At 44.9% G+C, this 24,643-nt stretch overlaps 1 protein-coding gene across 4 annotated transcripts in view; it reads right to left on the reverse strand.

The window, feature by feature from the left end:
- The window catches only part of mmp16b (matrix metallopeptidase 16b (membrane-inserted)), a 42,519-nt gene extending 22,051 nt beyond the window's left edge, over positions 1-20,468 (reverse strand). For 2 of the 4 annotated variants that reach the window (XM_071361495.1, XM_071361493.1), the window contains exons 1-4: positions 20,013-20,467; positions 11,863-12,011; positions 5,205-5,219; positions 599-715 (exon numbers count right to left, since the gene is read on the reverse strand). In XM_071361495.1, the coding sequence (XP_071217596.1) occupies positions 599-715; positions 5,205-5,219; positions 11,863-12,011; positions 20,013-20,141 (410 nt within the window). In that variant the 5' untranslated portion in view covers positions 20,142-20,467. Of the gene's footprint in view, positions 1-598; positions 716-5,204; positions 5,220-11,862; positions 12,012-20,012 lie in introns of all 4 variants that reach the window. The other 2 variants (XM_071361496.1, XM_071361494.1) reach the window with 2 other exon arrangements.
- Positions 20,469-24,643: the final 4,175 nt, after the last annotated feature.

Below are 24,643 nucleotides of genomic sequence, written 5' to 3' on the forward strand. Positions count from 1 at the left end.
AAGCAGACTGACATTCCATTAGAATAGGTGCCTCATCAATTCACATGCAAGAAGGAAGGAAGGATTTGAATAAATTGACAGAGTTATCATCTCTGACGGCTGTAACCTGTCAATTTCCCACTGCGCTGAGGAGGACCCGTTATCCTGCTCTCTCAGACCCCATTAGCAATCACGCATGATAAGATGGGGAATTTGAATATTTTGGTTAAGATTATTGGATGATTTACATAGAGGATCTTAGAGAATTGGACGAGAGAAAAGTTGTCCTTGTCCTCGATCATCCTTGCTATTAAAATGAAGTAGTTTGTCTGCTGGTATTCTTAAAATGCAAACAAAAGTTAACTGCAAAGGAATGCAAAGAAGAGGTTGAAAAACATTCCATAACTTTATTCTGTTCTCTGACATGACTTCTATTTACACACAAAATGTTATTCTGTGTAAATCAATGTGTGTGTGCCCGTATGTGCTGTATCCAAGGAAATGCAGAGGGCATATGAGACCAAGGAGAAAGAGAGTGGAAGAGAGAGTGAGAGCACAAATGAATAGCTACACTGACAAACACGGAACCCTATAATAATAGTTGACTAACGTCGCTCACCTGTAGGTGATGTGTGTTCGTTGCCACTTCTGCCCCGTCAGCGCGTACCTCCTCTTCCGCGACCTCGAGTTGCCTTTTAGTTTGTCTGGATTCCCACACCTCGGCCTTTTCATCCAACTAAGAAGGAGGGAGGAAGTGGAGGTTGAAGAGAAGGAAAAAGAAGGGATGGGGGACAACAAGAGTTGGTTAGATAAGTACAAGAATGAGGTGACACATATACCTACAGGATGTTTAACTGGTTATATTTGATGCCACAACAAGCACAACTCTGAACTAGAATACCCTACATATTGCCTTACATACTGCAGTTCAGTGGACAATGAGACAAGTGGTTCCCATTGTAAAATAGAGCTGCTTCCTACTACCCCTAATAACTACATAATGTACAGTATGTACCTTTTTCAAATGTATATTTTAGAAATCATCAACTAGATTCAGCCGTGGGCTGATTTTTTCTTTTTTTCCCTTCTTTTTTTCTGGAGACGATGGTCAGGGGGCCGGAACATACAGTAATGACAAATAATTTGAAGACCGCAAACTGACCGCAAGAAGCCAAAACAGATATAATATTTGACAAAGATCACATATCAAATCAAATTGTATGAGTCACATGTGTCAAATACAACAGGTGTAGACCTTAGTGAACTGCTTACTTACGAGCCCCTAACCAACAATGCAGTTTAAAAAAACAAATCTATATATACTGTATACAGTGGGGCAAAAAAGTATTTAGTCAGCCACCAATTGTGCAAGTTCTCACACTTAAAAAGATGAGAGAGGCCTGTAATTTTCATCATAGGTACACTTCAACTATGACAGACAAAATGAGAAAAAAAATCCAGAAAATCACATTGTAGGATTTTTAATGAATTTATTTGCAAATTATGGTGGAAAATAAGTATTTGGTCAATAACAAAAGTTTATCTCAATACTTTGTTATATACCCTTTGTTGGCAATGACAGAGGTCAAACATTTTCTGTAAGTCTTCACACACTGTTGCTGGTATTTTGGCCCAATCCTCCATGCAGATCTCCTCTAGAGCAGTGATGTTTTGGGGCTGTTGCTGGGCAACACAGACTTTCAACTCCCTCCAAAGATTTTCTATGGGGTTGAGATCTGGAGACTGGCTAGGCCACTCCAGGACCTTGAAATGCTTCTTACGAAGCCACTCCTTCGTTGCCCAGGCGGTGTGTTTGGGATCATTGTCATGCTGAAAGACCCAGACACGTTTCATCTTCAATGCCCTTGCTGATGGAAGGAGGTTTTCACTCAAAATCTCACGATACATGGCCCCATTCATTCTTTCCTTTACACGGATCAGTCGTCCTGGTCCCTTTGCAGAAAAACAGCCCCAAAGCATGATGTTTCCACCCCCATGCTTCACAGTAGGTATGGTGTTCTTTGGATGCAACTCAGCATTCTTTGTCCTCCAAACACGACGAGTTGAGTTTTTACCAAAAAGTTCTATTTTGGTTTCATCTGACCATATGACATTCTCCAATCTTCTTCTGGATCATCCAAATGCTCTCTAGCAAACTTCAGACGAGCCTGGACATGTACTGGCTTAAGCAGGGGGACACGTCTGGCACTGCAGGATTTGAGTCCCTGGCGACGTAGTGTGTTACTGATGGTAGGCTTTGTTACTTTGGTCCCAGCTCTCTGCAGGTCATTCACTAGGTCCCCCCGTGTGGTTCTGGGATTTTTGCTCACCGTTGTTGTGATCATTTTGACCCCACGGGGTGAGATCTTGCGTGGAGCCCCAGATCGAGGGAGATTATCAGTGGTCTTGTATGTCTTCCATTTCCTAATAATTGCTCCCACAGTTGATTTCTTCAAACCAAGCTGCTTACCTATTGCAGATTCAGTCTTCCCAGCCTGGTGCAGGTCTACAATTTTGTTTCTGGTGTCCTTTGACAGCTCTTTGGTCTTGGCCATAGTGGAGTTTGGAGTGTGACTGTATGAGGTTGTGGACAACACATACTGATAACAAGTTCAAACAGGTGCCATTAATACAGGTAACGAGTGGAGGACAGAGGAGCCTCTTAAAGAAGAAGTTACAGGTCTGTGAGAGCCAGAAATCTTGCTTGTTTGTAGGTGACCAAATACTTATTTTCCACCATAATTTGCAAATAAATTCATAAAAAATCCTACAATGTGATTTTCTGGATTTTTTTCCCCTCATTTTGTCTGTCATAGTTGAAGTGTACCTATGATGAAAATTACAGGCCTCTCTCATCTTTTTAAGTGGGAGAACTTGCACAATTGGTGGCTGACTAAATACTTTTTTGCCCCACTGTATATATGAATAAAAGTAACAAGTAGAGCAGCAGTAAAATAACAATTGGGAGACTATATACAAGGGGGTACCGGTACAGAGTCAATGTGTGGGGGCACCGGTTATTCGAGATAATCTCTCTATTATGCCTGGGAATACTTTGGAACAGATTTACAAAATGTAAATGCCTTGGAGCTGGTTTTCTGGGGGTTTTATTGTCCAACAATAAAACAAACAAAAAAAGGTACGTATTTTATTTATTTTGGGCTCAAAACTTTGGGGGCAAATAAAATCACCTATTGGCCGCCATTTGGGGTACTCTGGTATATATATTACATTTTTGAGTGCCAAACAAAAACATATGAAGTTTCATTCCAAAACGCGATATATGCATTTTCAGACATATTTTGAGAGAGTTGCAAGGTAATTTTATTTTAGAGAGACAAATAATCATGTTTTGTGGTAAACGCTATAAACCCACCCCAAACAACAGAACTTCAATATAAAAATTATCCTGATTGGGTTTTAGACAGTATCGATACATAAATAAATATAAAAATACTCAATTTGTATTTAAGGAATAATAAGGACATTGAAAGTCTGTTGCAATTCATTTGCCGGTGAAAGATGGATTGATTCTTATTGTCGGAGTGACATAGCCCGCTGTTTGCAGCCTCTGTATGTTAGCAGACAGTAGCCTATTGTTTCCCATTAGTGGATCTTGGCTCTCTCCTTTTGTTTAGAAAGTTTATATGGGCCAACAGGAATAGATATCACAGGCTTCAAACTGTCAAAGGGATCCATAACAAAAAAGTCCACGACACTCAAGAGCTCAAAGCTTACGTAACGCTAGGTAGCATGGGAACAGCTGAGAGTGACAGCGGTCTATGACCGCATCTGGCTGACTAAGCCACGGGTTAGCCTAAATGAATAAGATAAGGTTCTGATTATATTCCTAAGTGTGGCAAAAATATTTAGGGAAACCTAAACCTATGGGATCGGTGTTCCCCCCCCCACGGGACGGTTGAGCTAACGTAGGCTAATGTGATTAGCATGAGATTGTAAATAACAAGAACATTTCCCAGGAAATAGACATATCTGATATAGGCAGAAAGCTTAAATTCTTGTTAATCTAACTGCACTGTCCAATTTACAGTAGCTATTACAGCGAAATAATACCATGCTATTGTTTGAGGAGAGTGCACAGTATTGAACTTGAAAATGTATTAATAAACCAATTAGGCACATTTGGGCAGTCTTGATACAACATTTTTACAGAAATGCAATGGTTCATTGAATCAGTCAAACTTTGCACATACAATGCTGCCATCTAGTGGCCAAAATCTAAATTGCACCTAACCTGGAATAGTACATTATGGCCTTTCTCTTTGCATTTCAAAGATGACGCATGTTTTTTTCTTTGTATTATATTTTTACCAGATCTAATGTGTTATATTCTCCTACATTCATTTCACATTTCCACAAATTTCAAAGTGTTTCCTTTCAAATGGTATTCATAATATGCATATCATTGCTTCAGGTCCTGAGCTACAGGCAGTTAGATTTGGGTATGTCATTTTAGGCGAACATTCTTTTTTTTTAAAGGTTCAATCCTTAAGAGGGTAACTGAACAGACAAATATAATGGACATGATTCGCTAAATGACTGACTTTTGCGCCAGCGACAAAAACCTGGACAGTGGATAAAGATAGAAGCATTTTTTAAATATTGTTCTAATTCTAGATATCCAGTTACATAGCCTTTTTTTTTACATTGCTGCCATATAAATTTTGAAGTATCATGTAAATGCTTCATAATGCTAATTCTGTTCAAGGGAGCTAACATAGCTGCCATAGGATGTTGTAGTGTCATGTCAATGTATCCTACTGAAGAAACCTCAATGTCCCATCTCTCTAAACACATGGCTCTGGTATGAAACAAGTGTGTCGGATATCTTATTTAGCAAAAAACTCATTCTAAAGCACACCTAAAGTAAATGTTTCAAAAGTATGAAAACAGACATAATTAACCCACATAGAAAGGGAACCATAAGCATTCATTTCAGATGAAAAAATGCAAATGTAATTTTTTTTCATTTATCACGTTTTGAAAATAAACCCTTTCATATTATAGTACTCCACAAAAGTGAATGTATTACCATAAAAATGTGACATCTAGTTGAATTAAATGGTTCTTTCCATTCTGAGAAAAAGTGGTGAGACTGAGTGTTGGCCAGGCTAGAGCTTCAATGACTGATCTATTTCCATTCAAACCCATGCAACACATGGAATTCTGTGCTCACACATAACATGTCAAATATAGAGCCTCACCTTAGTGTGATATCACTTCATCAATTAAGCAAGAAGGGGAAGAATGAAAAGTGTTAAAATCTCACTTGGCACTGGGCTGCTGGTTAGAGGTCAAATCAAAACAAATGTTATTTGTCACATACACATGGTTAGCAGATGTTAATGTAAGTGTAGTGAAATGCTTGTGCTTCTAGTTCCGACAGTGGTGTTGGAGCTAATTCGGGTTAATAAGTGTAGGCTACAGATATTTATTTGGTGCTAATTACTTTTTTTGTGTTCCTATTTTCCAGTGGTGTAAAAAGTACCCAATTGTGATACTTGAGTAAAAGTAAAGATACCTTAATAGAAAATGACTCAAGTAAAAGTGGAAGTCACCCAATAAAATACTTCTTAAGAAAAAGTATTTGAGTTTAAAAAATACTTAAGTAAATAAGTAAATGTAATTAGTAAATATAGTAAAAAAAGTTTACTTTTTTATTTAACCAGAAAGTTTGATACTGTAAAAGTAAAAGTATAAATCATTTAAAATTCCTTATATTAAGCAAACCTGATGGCACAATTTTCATGTTTTTATTTTATTTACGGATAGCTAGGGGCACACTCCAACATTTAGACATAATTTACATACGAAGCATTTGTGTTTAGTGAGTCCGCCAGATCAGAGGCAGTAGATATGACCAGGGATGTTCTATTGATAAAAGTGTTTGAATTGCATTCAAAATATAATGAGTATTTTTAAGTGTCAGGGAAAATGTATGGAGTAAAAAGTATAATATTTTCTTTAGGAATGTACTGAAGTAAAAGTTGTCAAAAAGATATATTGATATATTCAGTCCCATTCTGTTTTTAAGTAATGAAAAATGGTTTATTGTGATTTAGATGACTCAATGGTCCTCAATGTGAGTGTATTATACATTTACATTTACATTTAAGTCATTTAGCAGACGCTCTTATCCAGAGCGACTTACAAATTGGTGCATTCACCTTATGATATCCAGTGGAACAACCACTTTACAATAGTGCATCTAACTCTTTTAAGGGGGGGGGGGGGGGTTAGAAGGATTACTTTATCCTATCCTAGGTATTCCTTAAAGAGGTGGGGTTTCAGGTGTCTCCGGAAGGTGGTGATTGACTCCGCTGACCTGGCGTCGTGAGGGAGTTTGTTCCACCATTGGGGTGCCAGAGCAGCGAACAGTTTTGACTGGGCTGAGCGGGAACTGTACTTCCTCAGAGGTAGGGAGGCGAGCAGGCCAGAGGTGGATGAACGCAGTGCCCTTGTTTGGGTGTAGGGCCTGATCAGAGCCTGAAGGTACGGAGGTGCCGTTCCCCTCACAGCTCCGTAGGCAAGCACCATGGTCTTGTAGCGGATGCGAGCTTCAACTGGAAGCCAGTGGAGAGAGCGGAGGAGCGGGGTGACGTGAGAGAACTTGGGAAAGTTGAACACCAGACGGGCTGCGGCGTTCTGGATGAGTTGTAGGGGTTTAATGGCACAGGCAGGGAGCCCAGCCAACAGCGAGTTGCAGTAATCCAGACGGGAGATGACAAGTGCCTGGATTAGGACCTGCGCCGCTTCCTGCGTGAGGCAGGGTCGTACTCTGCGAATGTTGTAGAGCATGAACCTACAGGAACGGGTCACCGCCTTGATGTTAGTTGAGAACGACAGGGTGTTGTCCAGGATCACGCCAAGGTTCTTAGCACTCTGGGAGGAGGACACAATGGAGTTGTCAACCGTGATGGCGAGATCATGGAACGGGCAGTCCTTCCCCGGGAGGAAGAGCAGCTCCGTCTTGCCGAGGTTCAGCTTGAGGTGGTGATCCGTCATCCACACTGATATGTCTGCCAGACATGCAGAGATGCGATTCACCACCTGGTTATCAGAGGGGGGAAAGGAGAAGATTAATTGTGTGTCGTCTGCATAGCAATGATAGGAGAGACCATGTGAGGATATGACAGAGCCAAGTGACTTGGTGTATAGCGAGAATAGGAGAGGGCCTAGAACAGAGCCCTGGGGGACGCCAGTGGTGAGAGCACGTGGTGCGGAGACAGATTCTCGCCACGCCACCTGGTAGGAGCGACCTGTCAGGTAGGACGCAATCCAAGCGTGGACCTTGCCGGAGATGCCCAGCTCGGAGAGGGTGGAGAGGAGGATCTGATGGTTCACAGTATCAAAGGCAGCCGATAGGTCTAGAAGGATGAGAGCAGAGGAGAGAGAGTTAGCTTTAGCAGTGCGGAGCGCCTCCGTGACACAGAGAAGAGCAGTCTCAGTTGAATGACTAGTCTTGAAACCTGACTGATTTGGATCAAGAAGGTCATTCTGAGAGAGATAGCAGGAGAGCTGGCCAAGGACGGCACGTTCAAGAGTTTTGGAGAGAAAAGAAAGAAGGGATACTGGTCTGTAGTTATTGACATCGGAGGGATCGAGTGTAGGTTTTTTCAGAAGGGGTGCAACTCTCGCTCTCTTGAAGACGGAAGGGACGTAGCCAGCGGTCAAGGATGAGTTGATGAGCGAGGTGAGGTAAGGGAGAAGGTCTCCGGAAATGGTCTGGAGAAGAGAGGAGGGGATAGGGTCAAGCGGGCAGGTTGTTGGGCGGCCGGCCGTCACAAGACGCGAGATTTCATCTGGAGAGAGAGGGGAGAAAGAGGTCAAAGCACAGGGTAGGGCAGTGTGAGCAGAACCAGCGGTGTCGTTTGACTTAGCAAACGAGGATCGGATGTCGTCGACCTTCTTTTCAAAATGGTTGACGAAGTCATCCGCAGAGAGGGAGGAGGGGGGAGGAGGGGGAGGAGGATTCAGGAGGGAGGAGAAGGTGGCAAAGAGCTTCCTAGGGTTAGAGGCAGATGCTTGGAATTTAGAGTGGTAGAAATTGGCTTTAGCAGCAGAGACAGAAGAGGAGAATGTAGAGAGGAGGGAGTGAAAGGATGCCAGGTCCGCAGGGAGGCGAGTTTTCCTCCATTTCCGCTCGGCTGCCCGGAGCCCTGTTCTGTGAGCTCGCAATGAGTCGTCGAGCCACGGAGCAGGAGGGGAGGACCGAGCCGGCCTGGAGGATAGGGGACATAGAGAGTCAAAGGATGCAGAAAGGGAGGAGAGGAGGGTTGAGGAGGCAGAATCAGGAGATAGGTTGGAGAAGGTTTGAGCAGAGGGAAGAGATGATAGGATGGAAGAGGAGAGAGTAGCGGGGGAGAGAGAGCGAAGGTTGGGACGGCGCGATACCATCCGAGTAGGGGCAGTGTGGGAAGTGTTGGATGAGAGCGAGAGGGAAAAGGATACAAGGTAGTGGTCGGAGACTTGGAGGGGAACTGCATTATAGATGTGTTTATATGTGAATGTGTCCGTGTAACTCAGTAACCCAATGGCACCGACAGAGATGCCTCTTCGTGTTCTTAGGGAATTATGCAGTATTATTATTTTTTTATTAATTATTTCTTACATTGTACCCCAGGAAATCTTAAGTCTTATTACATACAGCCGGGAAGAACTATTGGATATAAGAGCAACGTCAACTTACCAACATTACGACCAGGAATACGACTTTCCCGAAGTGGATCCTCTGTTCGGACCAACACCCAGGACAATGGATCTGATCCCAGTAGGCGGCCCAAAACAACGACGCCGCAGAAGGGGCAGATGGAGCGGCCTTCTGGTCAGGCTCCGTAGACGTGCACATCACTCACCGCTCCCGAGTATACTACTCACCAATGTCCAGTCTCTTGACAACAAGGTAGACGAAATTCGAGCAAAGGGTTGCCTTCCAGAGAGACATCAGAGATTGCAACATTCTCTGTTTCACGGAAACATGGCTCTTTCGGGATTTGTTGTCAGAATCGGTTCAGCCACCGGGCTTCTCCATGCATCGCGCCGACAGAGATAAACACCTCTCTGGGAAGAGGAAGGGCGGGGGTGTATGCTTTATGATTAATGACTCATGGTATAATCATAACAACATACAGGAACTCAAGTCCCTCTGCTCACCCGACCGAATTCCTTACAATCAAATGCTGGCCATTTTACCTACCAAGAGAATTCTCGTCAGTTATAGTAACAGCTGTGTACATTCCCCCTCGAACGAACACCAAGACGGCCCTCAAGGAACTTCACTGGACACTATGTAAACTGGAAACCATATATCCGGAGGCTGCATTTATTGTAGCTTGGAATTTTAACAAAGCAAATTTGAGAACAAGGCTACCTAAATGCTATCAGCATATTGATTGCATGACTTGCAGGTCTAATACTATTGATCACTGCTACTCTAACTTCCGCGATGCATACAAAGCCCTCCTCCGCCCTCCCTTCGGAAAATCCGACCACGATGCCATCTTGCTCGTTCTGTCTTATTGGCAGAACCTCAAAGAGGATGTACCAGTGACGAGAACCATTCAACGCTGGTCTGACCAATTGAAAGCCACACTTTAAGATTGTTTTGATCACGCAGACTGGAATATGTTCCGGTCAGCCTCAGAGAACAACATTGACCTATACGCTGACTCGATAAGTGCGTTTATTAAGAAGTGCATAGGAGATGTTGTACCCACTGTGACTATTAAAACCTTCCCTAACCAGAAACCGTGGATGGATGGCGGCATTCGCGCAAAACTGAAAGTGCGATCCACCGCATTTAACCATGGAAAGAGGTCTGGAAATATGTCTGAATTTAAACAGTGTAGTTATTCCCTCCACAAGTCAATCAATCAAGCGAAATGCCAGAACAGGGACAAGGTGGAGTCGCAATTCAACGGCTCAATATCGAGACGTATGTGGCAGGGTCTACAGGAAATCACAGACTACAAAAATAAAAACAGCCACGTCACGGACGTCGACGTCGCGCTTCCAGACGAACTAAAACACCTTATTTTCCCGCTTTGAGGCTAATACAGTGCCACCGTCGCTACTCACTAACAAAGACTGTGTCCCCCCTCTCCTTCTCCGTGGCTGACGTGAGTAAAACATTTAAACTTGTTAACCCTCGCAAGGCTGCTGGCCCGGATGGCATCCCTAGTCCTCAGGGCATGCGCAGACCAGCTGGCTGGTGTGTTTTACGGACAAATTCAATTGCTCCCTATCCCAGTCTGTTGTCCTCACATGCTTCAAGATGGCTACCATTGTTCCTGTACCCAAGAAGGCAAATATAACTGAACTAAATGACTACCGCCTGGTAGCACTTACTTCTGTCATCATGAAGTGCTTTGAGAGGCTAGTCAAGGATCATATCACCGCCACCTTAGACCCACTTCAGTTTGCATACCGCCCCAACAGGTCCAAAGATGATGCAATCACCATCAAACTGCACACTGCCCTATCCCATCTGGACAAAAATAATACCTATGTAAGAATGCTGCTCATTGTCTACAGCTCAGCATTCAAACCCATAGTACCCTCCAAGCTCATCAAGCTGGAGGCCCTGGGTCTCAACCCCGCCCTGTGCAACTGGGTCCTGGACTTTCTGACGGGCCGCCCCCAGGTGGTGAAGGTAGGAAACAACATCTCCACTTCACTTACCCTCAATACTGGGGCCCCACAAGGGTGTGTGCTCAGTCCTCTCCTGTACTCCCTGTTCAATCACGACTGCGTGGCCATGCACACCTCCAACTCAGTTTGCAGACGACACAACAGTAGTGGGCCTGATCACCAACAACGACGAGACAGCCTATAGGGAGGAGGTGAGGGCACTCGGAGTGTGATGTCAGGAAAACAACCTCTCACTCAACGTCAACAAAACAAAGGAGATGATCGTGGACTTCAGGAAACAGCATAGGGAGCACCCCCGATCCACATCAAAGGGACAGCAGTGGAGAAGGTGGAAAGTTTTAAGTTCCTGGGCGTACACATCACAGACAAACTGAAATGGTCCACTCACACAGTGTGGTGAAGAAGGCGCAACAGCCCCTCTTCAACCTCAGGAGGCTGAAGAAATTTGGCTTGTCACCCAAAACCCTGACAAACATTTACAAATGCACAATCGAGAGCATTCTGTTGAGCTGTATCACAGCCTGGTACGGCAACTCCAGCCCCCTCAACTGCAAGGCTCTCCAGAGGGTGGTGCGGTCTGCACAACGCATCTCTGGGAGCAAACTACCTGCCCTCCATGACACCTACAGCACTGATGTCACAGGAAGACCAAAAAGATAATCAAGGACAACAACCACCCAAGCCACTGCCTGTTCACACCGCTATCATCCAGAAGGCGAGATCAGTACAGGTGCATCAAAGCTGGGACCGAGATAGAAGCTGTTTTTCAATCTCAAGGCCATCAGACTGCTAAACAGCAATTACTAACTCAGAGAGGCTGCTGCCTACATTGAGACCCAATCCCTGGGCACTTTAATAAATGGATCATTAGTCTTTTTAAACAATGCCACTTTAATAATGTTTACATATCTTACATTACTCATATCACATGTATATACTGTGTTTTATACCATCTACTGCACCTTGCCTATGCCGCTCGGCCATCGCTCATCATATACTTATATGTACATATTCTCATTCGCCCCTTTAGATTTGTGTGTATTAGGTAGTTGTTGGGGAATTGTTAGATTACTTGTTAGATATTACTGCACTGTCGGAACTAGAAGCAAAAGTATTTCACTACACTCGCATTAACATCTGCTAACCATGTGTATGTGACCAATAAAATTTGATTTGGTGTGTGTGTGTCCGTGTGTTTGTGTGTCTACTCACTCTGTGGTCCTCTCATCCAGTGTCCCTGTAACATTGAGGCCGTAGATGCGCTGCATGGCTGCGATGGCTTGTTGCATGGTCTGGGCTGAGCGCAGGACAGCCATTCTGGGGTCTGTGTGGGGAAGGTAGCCATACTTCTGTAGCCATCCCTACAGGAGAAAGGAGGGAGGAGAGAGGGAGAGATTCATGCATTACTGTCCTTATTCATATCTGAAAGAAAGCTGACAATGCTGCTATTATATCGTTATTACATGAGTTATAACAAAGCTACATTTTGGTAATCGTAACCGAGAGAAATGATAGGGAGAAAGGTCTGTCCTTGTTCATAAAGTCTCTAGTATGAGTCAAACTGATCTCTGCATCAAATACATTTTTATTTGTCACATGCGCCGAATACAACAGGTGTAGACTTTACTGTGAAATGCTTACTTACGAGCCCTTTCCCAACAATGCAGAGTTAACAAGTTTTTTAAAAACATAGTAAAAATGAAATAGTAACACAAAATATTTAATAACGGAAGAGCGGTACCGAGTCAATGTGCAGGGGTACAAAACAGTGGAGGTAATTGAGGTTGTATGTACATGTAGCAGCGTCTGTGAAACTATGTCTGTGTGTGTGGCGTTAATATGCATGTGTGTGTTTTCTGTGTGTGAGCGTATGTAGTTTGTGTGTGTGCGGGTGTCAGTGTGGTATGTGTGTGGGGGTAGAGTCTAGTGAGTGTGCATAGAGCCAGTGCAAGAGAGAAGTGTTTTTAAAGCGGGTCAATGCAAATAGTCCGGCTGTCTATTTGATTAACTGTTCAACAGTCTTATGGCTTGGGAGTAGAAGCTGTTCAGTAGCCTATCATACAGGGAATCTCTGCATCATACAGTTCAGGTTCATAATTGATGGAGAACTCTTTGGATAGAAGTACCTCTGTTCCAACCTGAACATTGTTAGCCACATCCAACAGTATCCAGAGTTACAGTAACACTTGTTTTCTATAACCACCACCGCTCCGCTCAAAGCTGCCACCCACACACAGTGACACTGACAGAGAAAGGGCCTAGTTCAGGTTCATATTTTCTGCATATTAAGATGGACAAAAGTCCAGTATTCAAGGATGAACATTGTAACCCATATGGCTATGCCCAGTTACCCACATCCTTTCCAGTAACATTCACTCAGTGTTTCTGCCTATAACCAACACAGCTCAAAGCTGCCGCCCACACAGAGTGACACTGCCACTCCTTCATTCAGTAGAGATTGAGTGTCGACCAGGGGTCATTGTTAGATCCTATCCCCGTTGATGGGATCCGAGAGCCACGAGGCAGCTAGGCAGGCGGCCACGCTCCACCACAGCTGTCCGCACGCCAACCAGCTGCTGTTGCCTCGCCATCACCATCATTACCCATCCTATGAGATGCTCCCGCTAATCCTCCATATATCTCTCTCTCCCTCAATCCCTGTATCTCTATCTCTCCCGCTCCGCTCCTCATTGAGCCAAACACATTGTTGTTGTTTGTCCATCTTTCCACCATCCCTTAATCATATGTAGCCAATGGTTGGTTGGTTGGTTGGTTGGTTGGTTGGTTGGTTGGTTGGTTGGTTAGTTAGTTGGTTGTTTGCTTTGTCTGTGTATAGCTAAGGCCCGGGTTCTGGTTCCCACGACTGAATAAGGAATTTGATTGTGCCATTTGACTTGGGATGGGATGAGAGAGAATAGCCTATGGTAGGCTAGGCCTATGCAGAGAATATGACAGCAGCAATTAATATGGTACAAGATATTCAACCCTATCCCATTACGCAACTTGGATCACATCTTAATCTGCACAACCATAAACCCACCAAATTTCCCTTGACAAAGAATAATAGTTTATAGCATAGTAGTCCCTTGCAAAAGTATTCAGACCCCTTGGATTTCTTCACATTTTATTGTGTTACATAGTGGGATTCATTTTTTTCTCAACAATCTACACAAAATAACATTATAAAAATGTAATAACTAAAATATAGTCGTTGCATATGTTTTGAGTCAATACATGTTAGAAACACCTTTGGCATCAATTACAGCTTAGAGTCAGTCTTCTTGGGTAAGTCCAGTGGTGTAGCAGAGGGTATACGCAGGTATAAGCCATATACCCACTTTCTTTTGTGGGCATTGCGTATACTCACTTATTAAGCCCCACGATGCGTATCAAAGTAGTATAGTGGAGATATAAGACATATCAATTAATAAGGCTGATGGAACAGATCAGAATGTTTAGCTTAAAAATGTTGATAAACTATTATTTCTTCACATTTTAAGTGCAGCAATGTGCACATGGCAGTAGGCCTATGCGCAAATGTTCCAAAATACAATTTGAAAAAACATTCTAAAATGCGCAACACACATGCTAGAGGTTTCATGGACAGAGATTGAAATATCCATTAGAAATTTAGAAAGACAGGAGATCTAAAGATGCTACAACGATCATGGGTTGCTAATATGACTAGGATAATGCCTTTTGCTGCTAGACAATGAAAAGTTGATTTGAGTCTTTACTAAATAATTGCTTCCACCTTTCTATGGTGGAATTTTGTCTATAGGTGACTTTAAAGCAAGGTAAGACATGAAGTAAAAGGAAAAATATAGCGATGCTAATGATAGGCCTAACCGTCTTCTGGTAGATGGAAAGTCTTTCCCAAAAACCTTCTCAATTAAATGTTAACTAGCTACAAAGTAGCCTATGCCTACCTGGCAGAAAGATATTGTGATTATTTGCATCAATCCAGTGGCCATTTGTTTTGCCAACTCCATCTCATGTGCGTTATAGAAAGAACCAAACAACAGTGCTAGGTGCCTGAAAGGGAGACCACTCTTTAAGTCTTATTTTTCCCAGACCTAAAAAGTGGTCTCCTGATGTGGTTTAAGCATTGTTGTGGACTTAGAAATACAACAAAATTGGATGTTCTATGTAAAAAAAAAACTGGGGAAAAAAAAAAAAATTCTGAAACCTGTGAATTTCTGAATCAGTTGACATCCTAATTTATCTATTTCAATAGTAGGCTGGCACGCCCTGATCTGTTTCACCTGTCTTTGTGATTGTCTCCACCCCCCTCCAGGTGTCGCCCATCTTCACCATTATCCCCTGTGTTGTTATACCTTGAACCCGCCCGCCTGACCACTCTGCCTGCCCCTGACCCCGCCTGCCGTCCTGTACCTTCGACTCTGTTGCTGTAATAAATATTAATACTTCGACACGGTCTTCATCTGGGTCTTACCTGATCCTGAAAGCAAGAACTGGCCATGACTGACCCAGCAGACCCGTGCCAGCTGCGCGACGCCATCTCCTCCCAAGGAGCCACTATCGGGAGGCACGAGGAACTGCTTCGTGGCCTTATGGAGGGGGTCCAAACTTTGGTTGATAGCCATGACCGGGCATTGGACGGTTTGCTGGAGCAATTCCTCGGGTTGTCTGGGAGGCAGCCTAGCACGGTGGTAACCCCACAGCTCCTCAGTAACCCCACTGCTAACAGTGCCGTCTCATCGGCCACTCCACCTTCTCGGTGGAGAGTCGAGCACCTGTCGGGCATTTCTAGCTCAGTGTGCCCTCATTTTCGAGCTTCAGCCTTCCTCCTTCCCCTCGGATCGCTCCAAGATAGCCTATCTCATCACGCTGATGTCCGGAAGGGCTCTCACCTAGGCTACTGCTGTATGGGAACAGCAGCCGGCCATATGTGTTAGTCTGGAGGGATTCAGACTAACCGTTCTCCGGGAGAGAAGCTACCCGGAGGCTAATCTAGCTTCGGCAGGGCTTCTGCAGTGTAGCTTACAATACGGTGGAATTCCGCAAGTTGGCAGCGGAGAGTGTTTGGAACCAGGAAGCACTGTTTGATATGTTCCTGCACGCGTCTCGGAGGAGGTCAAAGACGAGCTTGCTGCCCGGGAGTTACCTACGGATCTCAATTCCCTTATCGCTTTGACCATCCGAATCGATGGGCGACTACAGGAACGATGGAAGGAGAGGAGATTAGATTTTACTCGCACGCCCAAGGATCCCACCTTGCCTCCGAGTCAACTTGGAAGCTCCCGACGGTCTCGTTGCCAAGAGGACCAAGGATTCCCGACTTGCCCCGAGGGCTGCCCGAAGACGGCCGACTCACTGCTTCCTGAGCCTATGCCACTAGGCAGAGCTGGGCTGTCGCCAGGGGAACGGAAATACAGGATCAACACGAAGAGTTGTCTGTATTGCGGGACTCTTGGTCATTTTGTGTCCTCTTGTCCTCTAAAGAAGCCAGGCTCACCGGTAGGAGCAAGGACTCTGGTGGGCCATATGGAGAACATTCCTGCTTCCCCTGCTCACACCCATTTTCATGCCATTCTACTGTGGGGAGACCAATCCAAATCTCTCCGGATTCTCATTGACTCTGGGGCCGACAAGAGTTTTTTGGACGCTACCCTGCCATTCCCATGGACGTTAGAGAGCTGGACGGGCGCTCTATAGGCCGAGTCACCCACAACACCACTCCCATCCACCTACGTGTGTCAGGGAACCACAGCGAGGCTATCCAGTTTCCTGCTCATCAAGTCCCTTCTGATTCCCGTGGTATTGGGATTCTCCTGGCTCCAACCACACAATCACCTCATTAACTGGTCTACTGGTGCCATCGTGGACTGGAGCCCGTTCTGCCACACTTATTGCCTGAAGTCAGCACAACCTGCCCCGGGACGTCTTCCTGGGGGCTCTGAACGTGCCCCGGACCTCTCCGCCAGTCCCGCGGAGTACCAGGACCTCTAGGAGGTGTTCAGCAAGGCCCGGGCGACGTCGCATCCACCGCATCGACCCTATGACTGCGGGATTGACCTTCTTCCTAGCACCACGCTTCCCCCGAGGATGTCTGTACTCTGTCGGGACCGGAGACCAAGGTTATGGATACCTACATTGGGGACTCCCTAGCTGCTGGATTTATCCATTCCTCTTCCTCTCCCTCTGGCGCAGGCTTCTTCTTCATGGAGAAAAAGGACAAGACCTTGCACCCGTGCATTGACTACCGGGGACTCAACGACATTACGGTTAAGAACCGTTACCCGCTACCACTCATCTCCTCGGCCTTCGAGCCGCTCCAGGGGGCCACTGTGTTTTCCAAGCTGGATCTACGGAATGCCTACCATCTGGTGCGGATATGAGAGGGGGACGAGTGGAAGACCGCCTTCAACACGGCCAGTGGCCACTACGAGTATCTGGTCATGCCCTTTGGCCTCACCATGCCCCTGCTGTGTTCCAGGCTCTGGTGAATGATGTTCTCCGCGACATGTTGAGCCAGTTCATTTTCGTCTACATTGATGACATCCTCATCTTCTCCCGCTCTCCTCAAGAACACTTGCTCCACGTCCGGCAGGTCCTTCAACGCCTTCTGGAGAATCAGCTGTTTGTGAAGGCAGAGAAGTGCGAGTTCCATCGCTCCACCACCCCCTTTCTGGGTTACATCATCTCTACTGGGAGTGTCCAGATGCCGGGAAGGTGAGAGCAGTGATGAAATGGCCTCAGTCTACGACCAGGGTGCAGCTGCAACGTTTTCTGGGATTAACCAATTTCTATCGCCGCTTTAACCCCGCCGCTTTTCCGGGGTTACAGCACCCTGGCTTCCCCACTGTCAGCACTCACCTCGCCCAAGGTTACATTCACGTGGTCCCCAGCTGCTGACCGGGCATTCCGGGACCTCAAACATTGCTTCACCACAGCTCCCATCCTGGTTCATCTGGACCCATCTCGTCAGTTCGTGGTGTAGGCCATGCTTCGGATGTCGAAGTGGGGGCTGTCCTGTCCCAGGGTTCTGCCCTTGACCTCAAGCTACATCCCTGCGCCTTCTTCTCCCATCGCCTCAACGCCACGGAAATGAACTACGATGTGGGGAATCGGGAGTTTCTCGCGGTGAAGACGGCATTGGAGGAATGGAGGCACTGGCTGGAGGGGGTGGAACATCCGTTCATCATGTGGACTGACCACAAGAACCTGGAGTATCTCCGCACCGCCAAGCGCCTCAACTCCAGGCAAGCCAGATGGGCCCTGTTGTTCACACGGTTCAACTTCTCCCTCTCGTACCGGCCGGGATCCAAGAATGTCAAGCCGGATGCACTGTCCCGCCACTATAGCCCCACGACTACTACCCAGGAACCCGAGACCACCCGGTCAGCCCTCCTCAAGACCACCTCCAGGTATCGACGACAAGCGGATTGCCATCGGACCCCGGCTCCCCGGTATCGTCTCGGGCAGAAGGTATGGCTCTCCACCCGGGATCTGCCCCTCCGGGTGGAGTCTCGCAAACTGTCCCCCCGGTTTATCGGCCTTTCCCAATCTCCAAGGTCATTAGCCCCTCTGATGTTCGTCTTCTGTTGCCCTGTACCCTTCATATACACCCCACCTTTCATGTGTCCCGTATCAAGCCTGTGACTCACAGTCCCTTGTCTTCTATTTCCAGGCCCACCCCTCCTCCCCGTGTCACCGATGGCCGTCCGGCGTACACGGTGAGACACCTCCTGAGGGTTTGATCATGGGGCAGGGGTTTCCAGTACCTGGTTGACAGGGAGGGTTATGGCCCGGAGGAGAGGTGCTGGGTCCCCGCTAAAGGCATCCTGGACCCAGCCCTCATTGCCGAATTTCACCGCCGGCACCCCGGTCAACCAGGTAGTGCACCAGGTGGAACCCCTAGAGGAACCCCTGTCTTTTCCCAGCCTCTCTTTTTCTCGCCCTCCTGGTTTTTGACCCTTGCCTGTCTTGACCTTGAACCCACCCGCCTGACCACTCTGCCTGCCCCTGAGCCTGCCTGCCGTCCTGTACCTTTATTATTAGCCTACTTTTACAGTACAGCTTGGGTTGGCCTGACTGTGAAAGACCAATATGGGATTTATCATTTTAGGAGTATAGCCTATGTCACTGTTTGTCATAGAATTTTTCAAACAGGGCGCCTTTCCCTCGCCACAGGGACCGTTTGGGAAATGTTTGTCAAAATTAGAGTATGCCCACTTCCACAATTAGAGTATACCTACGTCTCAGGCACCACTAAACCACTGGTAAGTCTATAAGAGTTTTGCACACATGGATTGTACCATATTTGCCCATTTATTCTTTTGAAAAAAATATTCTAACATTTTCAAGAGGTTGGGGATCATGGCTAGACAGCAATTTTCAAGTCTTGTCATAGATTTTCAAGCAGATTTAAGTCCAAACTCTAACTTGGCCACTCAGGAACATTCACTGTCTTCTTGGTAAGTAACTTCAGTGTAGATTCGGTCTTGTGTTGTAGGCTATTGTCCTGCGGAAAGGTGAATTCCTTTCCCAGTCTCTGGTGTAAAGCAGACTGATGTCAGTTTTCCTCTTGGATTTTCCCTGTGTTTAGCTCCATCCCATTACTTTTTATCCTTAAACTCACCAGTATTTGCAGATATTAACCATACCCGTACCATGATGCAGCCACCACCTTACTAAGAAAATTTCAAGCTGTGCTTGAAATGTAATACTTGAATGAATGACTTTACAGTTGTTGTATGTATGGGGGACAGAGGAAGGGTTAGTCCACGTAACTTATGTGATTTGTTAAGCCACATTTTACTCTTGAAATAATTTAGGCTTACGTAAACAAAGGGGCTGAATATATAACGACTGTATTTTGGTTCAGAATGTTTTATTTATGGTAAAAAAAAAAAAATCTCCCACTTTGACACTACAGAGTATTTTGTGTAGAATGTTGACAAAATATGACAAATGAATGCATTTTTATCCCAGTATAAAATGTGAAGAAATCCAAGGGGTCTGAACACGCAAGGCACTGTATGATGATAACAAATATTGCAGTGAGATCGAATGAGAGGATGGGCGCTGGACCATCTCGTTCATGGTCGCCCATCCTCCCTCTCACCCGCTGTACAAAGCAATGGGAAAAGCATAGGATGTTGTTCTTCTGACTTGTAAAAAAATATAGAACGGATAATAATTTCGACGTTCCATGCATCTTGAAACATGCATCAAATACAATGTTGCTATGTCATCTGGTCATGTTATGTGATAATGTAGCCAGATAAATAACAGCAACCCTCGTCCACACGCAATGTTCTGCCACTCGAGCACAGGAGAGTGCATTGTCATTTATTATGAACCACCGCGAAGCAATAGCAGGCCATGTATCTTACCTCAACGCTGAACTGACGAAGCTCTTCTCCGGACGCGGCGCATAAAATCCACAGCAAGAAATGCAAGCAGAACGCTGTTGCGTAAAGGCAATCCAATGGTTTTCTTTTAGAGGAGGATACTAAGGTCATAATGACCCGTTTTTCCCAAATGGGTTATTAGGAAAAACCGCACGTCGTCTGATTTTATTCGTGCGTCAAATGAAGAAAACCATCCGGCGAGCTGTCAAAGCCAAATTCCGAGACGTGCATAAAAGGACGGCCGCGGTGGTTTTGTCAACCGGATAAAGTAAACCCAGATGACATGTATTATCTTCTCATGTTAAGCTGTGATAGAATTCGGCATGTTAGCTCCACCGCCCCAGTCACTATTATTTACATAGCTGATTTAGTTTATCCAGCGGCATCAATGGCCATGTACAGTAAGCATACCCCCCGAGTCTACGCCTGCGCTATGATGTCTCCAGCAGCGCAACACTCCCCTTGACGGCGTAAAGACCAACGTCATTTAATGTACCCTGGTACAAAATTCTTTATGTACTGTGAGAATAGAAATAGCCCGAGACAGATGGAGCAATCATCCTTCAATATGCACCGATATCATTCAAGTATACACTATTAAACGGTTATAACAATGTCATGTAATAACGGGCATATTAACAGTATTAATCATATGGCCTATTCATGAAGATAAACATATGATATTCAGTGAGAAGAATGTCCCTTGCGGGTGTCGAACCTTTGTCTCCCAGCTAAAGACGTGGGGTCATAACATGCCTACTTAGGCAAGGCTCATTACACTATCCCCTCCGGTCGGGAGAGCGTGTCCCCACGCTGCACTTTACCAAGTACTTCACGATTCACTATACCAAGTACCTCGCGTGTGCACTCCTCTCCAATGGCCCCCAAGGCACCATCCCACTCCTGCCACCAACGTAGCGATCGTTGCGAACGGCGACAGTGTAACGCCCATTGCCAGTCTCAAACACGGGTCTCCTAGCCCGTAGACCTTAAAGGTTAACCCATTTGGGGGGGATCGTAAGTCGTAACAGGCCTAGCTAGTCAATGTTCGTTACAGGCCTACCCTAACTATGCTGTTGGCTAAAGAAGACTACACCACTCCAGGAAATACTCAATTAGCAGGTTCATGGTGATTGGTGAATTAATGCATGGAGACAAGAAACCTCAGCTGAGTACCAAGCTCAGGTTCTGCACGAGACAGAGACTGTACTTTAACCACAAGGTGGCAGTGTTCTATTGAGAAACAGGTTCCCAACTACTACTCAAATGGGGTCAAGAGAAATACACTGAGACAAGCCAAACATATCTTAATTAAATCATAATATGGTGTACAATATCCCCACCCTACTCATTAGATATTAACGATTAAAGAGGCCTTTAATCCAATAGGAAACCCTTTCAAAAGTGGTACACTAGTCATGTCCTGTTTCAATCCTTAAAAGGAAAATACTGCACAGTACAAAATGCCCTTCATATAGTACATACAGTTGAAGTCGGAAGTTTACATACTTAGGTTGGAGTCATTAAAACTCATTTGTCAACCACTCCACAAATTTCTTGTTAACAAACTATAGTTTTGGCAAGTCGGTTAGGACACCTACTTTGTGCATGACACAAATCATTTTTCCAACAATTGCTTACAGACAGATTATTTCACTTATAATTCACTGTATCACAATTCCAGTGGGTCAGAAGTTTACATACACTAAGTTGACTGTGCCTGTAAACAGCTTTGAAAATTCCAGAAAATTAGGTCATGGCTTTAGAAGCTTCTGTTAGGCTAATTGACAGTAATTTGAGTCAATTGGAGGTCTACTTGTGCATGTATTTCCAGGCCTACCTTCAAACTCAGTGCCTCTTTGATTGACATCATGGGAAAATCAAAAGAAACCAGCCAAGACCTCAGAAAAAAATTGTAGACCTCCACAAGTCTGGTTCATCCTTGGGAGCAATTTCCAAACGAAGATATCACATTAATCTGTACAAACAATAGTACGCAAGTATAAACACCATGGGACCATGCAGCCGTCATACCGCTCAGGAAGGAGACGCGTTCTGTCTCCTAGAGATGAATATACTTTGGTGCGAAAAGTGCAAATCAATCCCAGAACAACAGCAAAGGACCTTGTGAAGATGCTGGAGGAAACAGGTACAGAAGTATCTATATCCACTATAAAACAAGTCATATATCGACATAACCTGAAAGGCCGCTCAGCAAGGAAGAAGTCACTGCTCCAAAACCGCCATAAAAAAGCCAGACTACAGTTTGCAACTTTACATGGGGACAAAGATCGTACTTTTTGGAGAAATATCCTCTGGTCTGATGAAACAAAAATAGAACTGTTTGGCCATAATGACCATTGTTATGCTTGGAGGAAAAAGAGGGAGGCTTGCAAGCCGAAGAACACCATCCCAACCATGAAGCACGGGGGTGGCAGCATCATGTTGTGGGGGTGCCTTGCTGCAGGAGGGACTGGTGCACTTCACAAAATAGATGGCATCATGAGGCAAGAAAATTATGTGGATATATTGAAGCAACATCTCAAAACATCAGTCAGGAAGTTAAAGCTTGGTCACAAATGGGTCTTCCAAATGGACAATGACCCCAAGCATACTTCCAAAGTTGTGACAAAATGGCTTAAGGACAACAAAGTCAAGGTATTGGAATGGCCATCACAAAGCCCTGACCTCAATCCTATAGAACATTTGTGGGCAGAACTGAAAAAGCGTGTGCGAGCAAGGAGGCCTACAAATCTGACTCAGTTACACCAGCTCTGTCAGGAGGAATGGGCCAAAATTCACCCAACTTATTGTGGGAAGCTTGTGGAAGGCTACCCGAAACATTTGACCCAAGTTAAACAATTTAAAGGCAATGCTACCAAATACTAATTCAGTGTATGTAAACTTCTGAACCATTGGGAATGTGATGAAAGAAATAAAAGCTGAAATAAATCATTCTCTCTACTATTATTCTGACATTTCACATTCTTAAAATTAAGTGGTGATCCTGACTGATCTAGACAGGAAATTTGTGTTTGGCTAAGGTGTATGTAAACTTCCGACTTCAACTATATTTCTCTCTCGTTGTCTCTCTCTCTGGCCTACACACAAACACTTCATAGGTTCCGTATATATTAAAAAGTAAATGAAGCCATAGAAAAAGACAAATAAACAGACTCTGTTTAGATGCTTCCTAGTGTTCATAGAACATTTCTGATGGTGGTCTGGTGAATGTTTAGATACTCCAATACCAGTCTATTTTAAACCAACACACTCCATGGAACATCACCCCAAATCTTTTACACCTTTTCATGATGAAATGCGATTGATTACTCACAATACTATATGATGGACATTCTGTACTGTGCAGTATTTAAGGGTTGAAACAGGACATGACTAGTGTACCACTTTTGAAAGGGATTCCTATTGGATTAAAGTGAGCAGGTTCATTAATTTACTCTGAATGTTTATTGAATAACCCAATGGGCTGCTATGGAGACCACATGCTCTAACAAGAGCTGCATTGGCCTGGGGAGATCGTTGGGAAAGGGTAAAACCACCACCATGCAATGGAACATGTACAGTACTGTGCAAGTCTAGTTTCACCGTGTCAGCACAAAAGTGTGCACACGCCAGAGTACCTGCATATTCTATACCATTAACTATCCACCACAAAACACTGTTGTTGCCATTAACAGTAGCGGAATCTACCAGTAAAATATTGCTCATCTTGTGAAATAAGTCCCCATTGCGCATTCAAATATTAGCTAGCCTTAGCTGTGTGAACACAATGGAAACGCCTTGAGGAAAGCAGATGCTTTAGAGATATCAGGTGGTGCACTGTAATCTCTGCAGCTCTGCTAATTACCTCCTCATTCATTGGCATTAGGCTGTTTGTTCACCGTGCCTGGAGCCATCTTATATCACTGTATCGTTGACACAGCCTGGTTAAACCAGACTGAATGATGCGCTCAGCATTTGTGAATGAACCATTTGAGTATTCAGTCTGGCTTCACCAGGCTACCACTGACAACAGGATTCAGTTAACACTTTCAGCACTTCAAGTCTGCTGTGTTTGCACACTACATTTTAGTGTTATCCTACAGTTCTGAAAAGAAAAGGGCCCAAAGCTGGAACAACAAAACCTAAAGGTAGGAACAAGAAAACCTAGAGGTAGGAACAAGAACTGCCATCTTCTTGTAATGCTCATACCAACCCAAATCCATAACAATACCTCTCTTAAAGTAATTGTCCAGTGTCCATATTTCTATGAAATATGACCTATAATTACAATATGAGTGAAATAGTTTTCCTTCAAAAAATGGTTAGCAGCTTTTATGTGTTGGAATGGTATGGGCGTAACCCAATGTACCTCTCCCCCTATATACTGGTCATAAAACATATTCACGCAAGTAGACAGCTGATTTGCCAGCTCATCGTCCTCTAGACTGCTGATTGGCCAGCTCATCCTCCTCTAGACCGCTGATTGGCCAGCTCATCCTCTAGACCGCTGATTGGCCAGCTCATCCTCCTCTAGACCGCTTATTGGCCAGCTCATCCTCCTCTAGACCGCTGATTGTCCAGCTCATCCTCCTCTAGACCACTGATTGGCC

The sequence above is a fragment of the Salvelinus alpinus genome, chromosome 23, assembly GCF_045679555.1.
Source record: "Salvelinus alpinus chromosome 23, SLU_Salpinus.1, whole genome shotgun sequence".
NCBI classification, from domain to species: domain Eukaryota; kingdom Metazoa; phylum Chordata; class Actinopteri; order Salmoniformes; family Salmonidae; genus Salvelinus; species Salvelinus alpinus.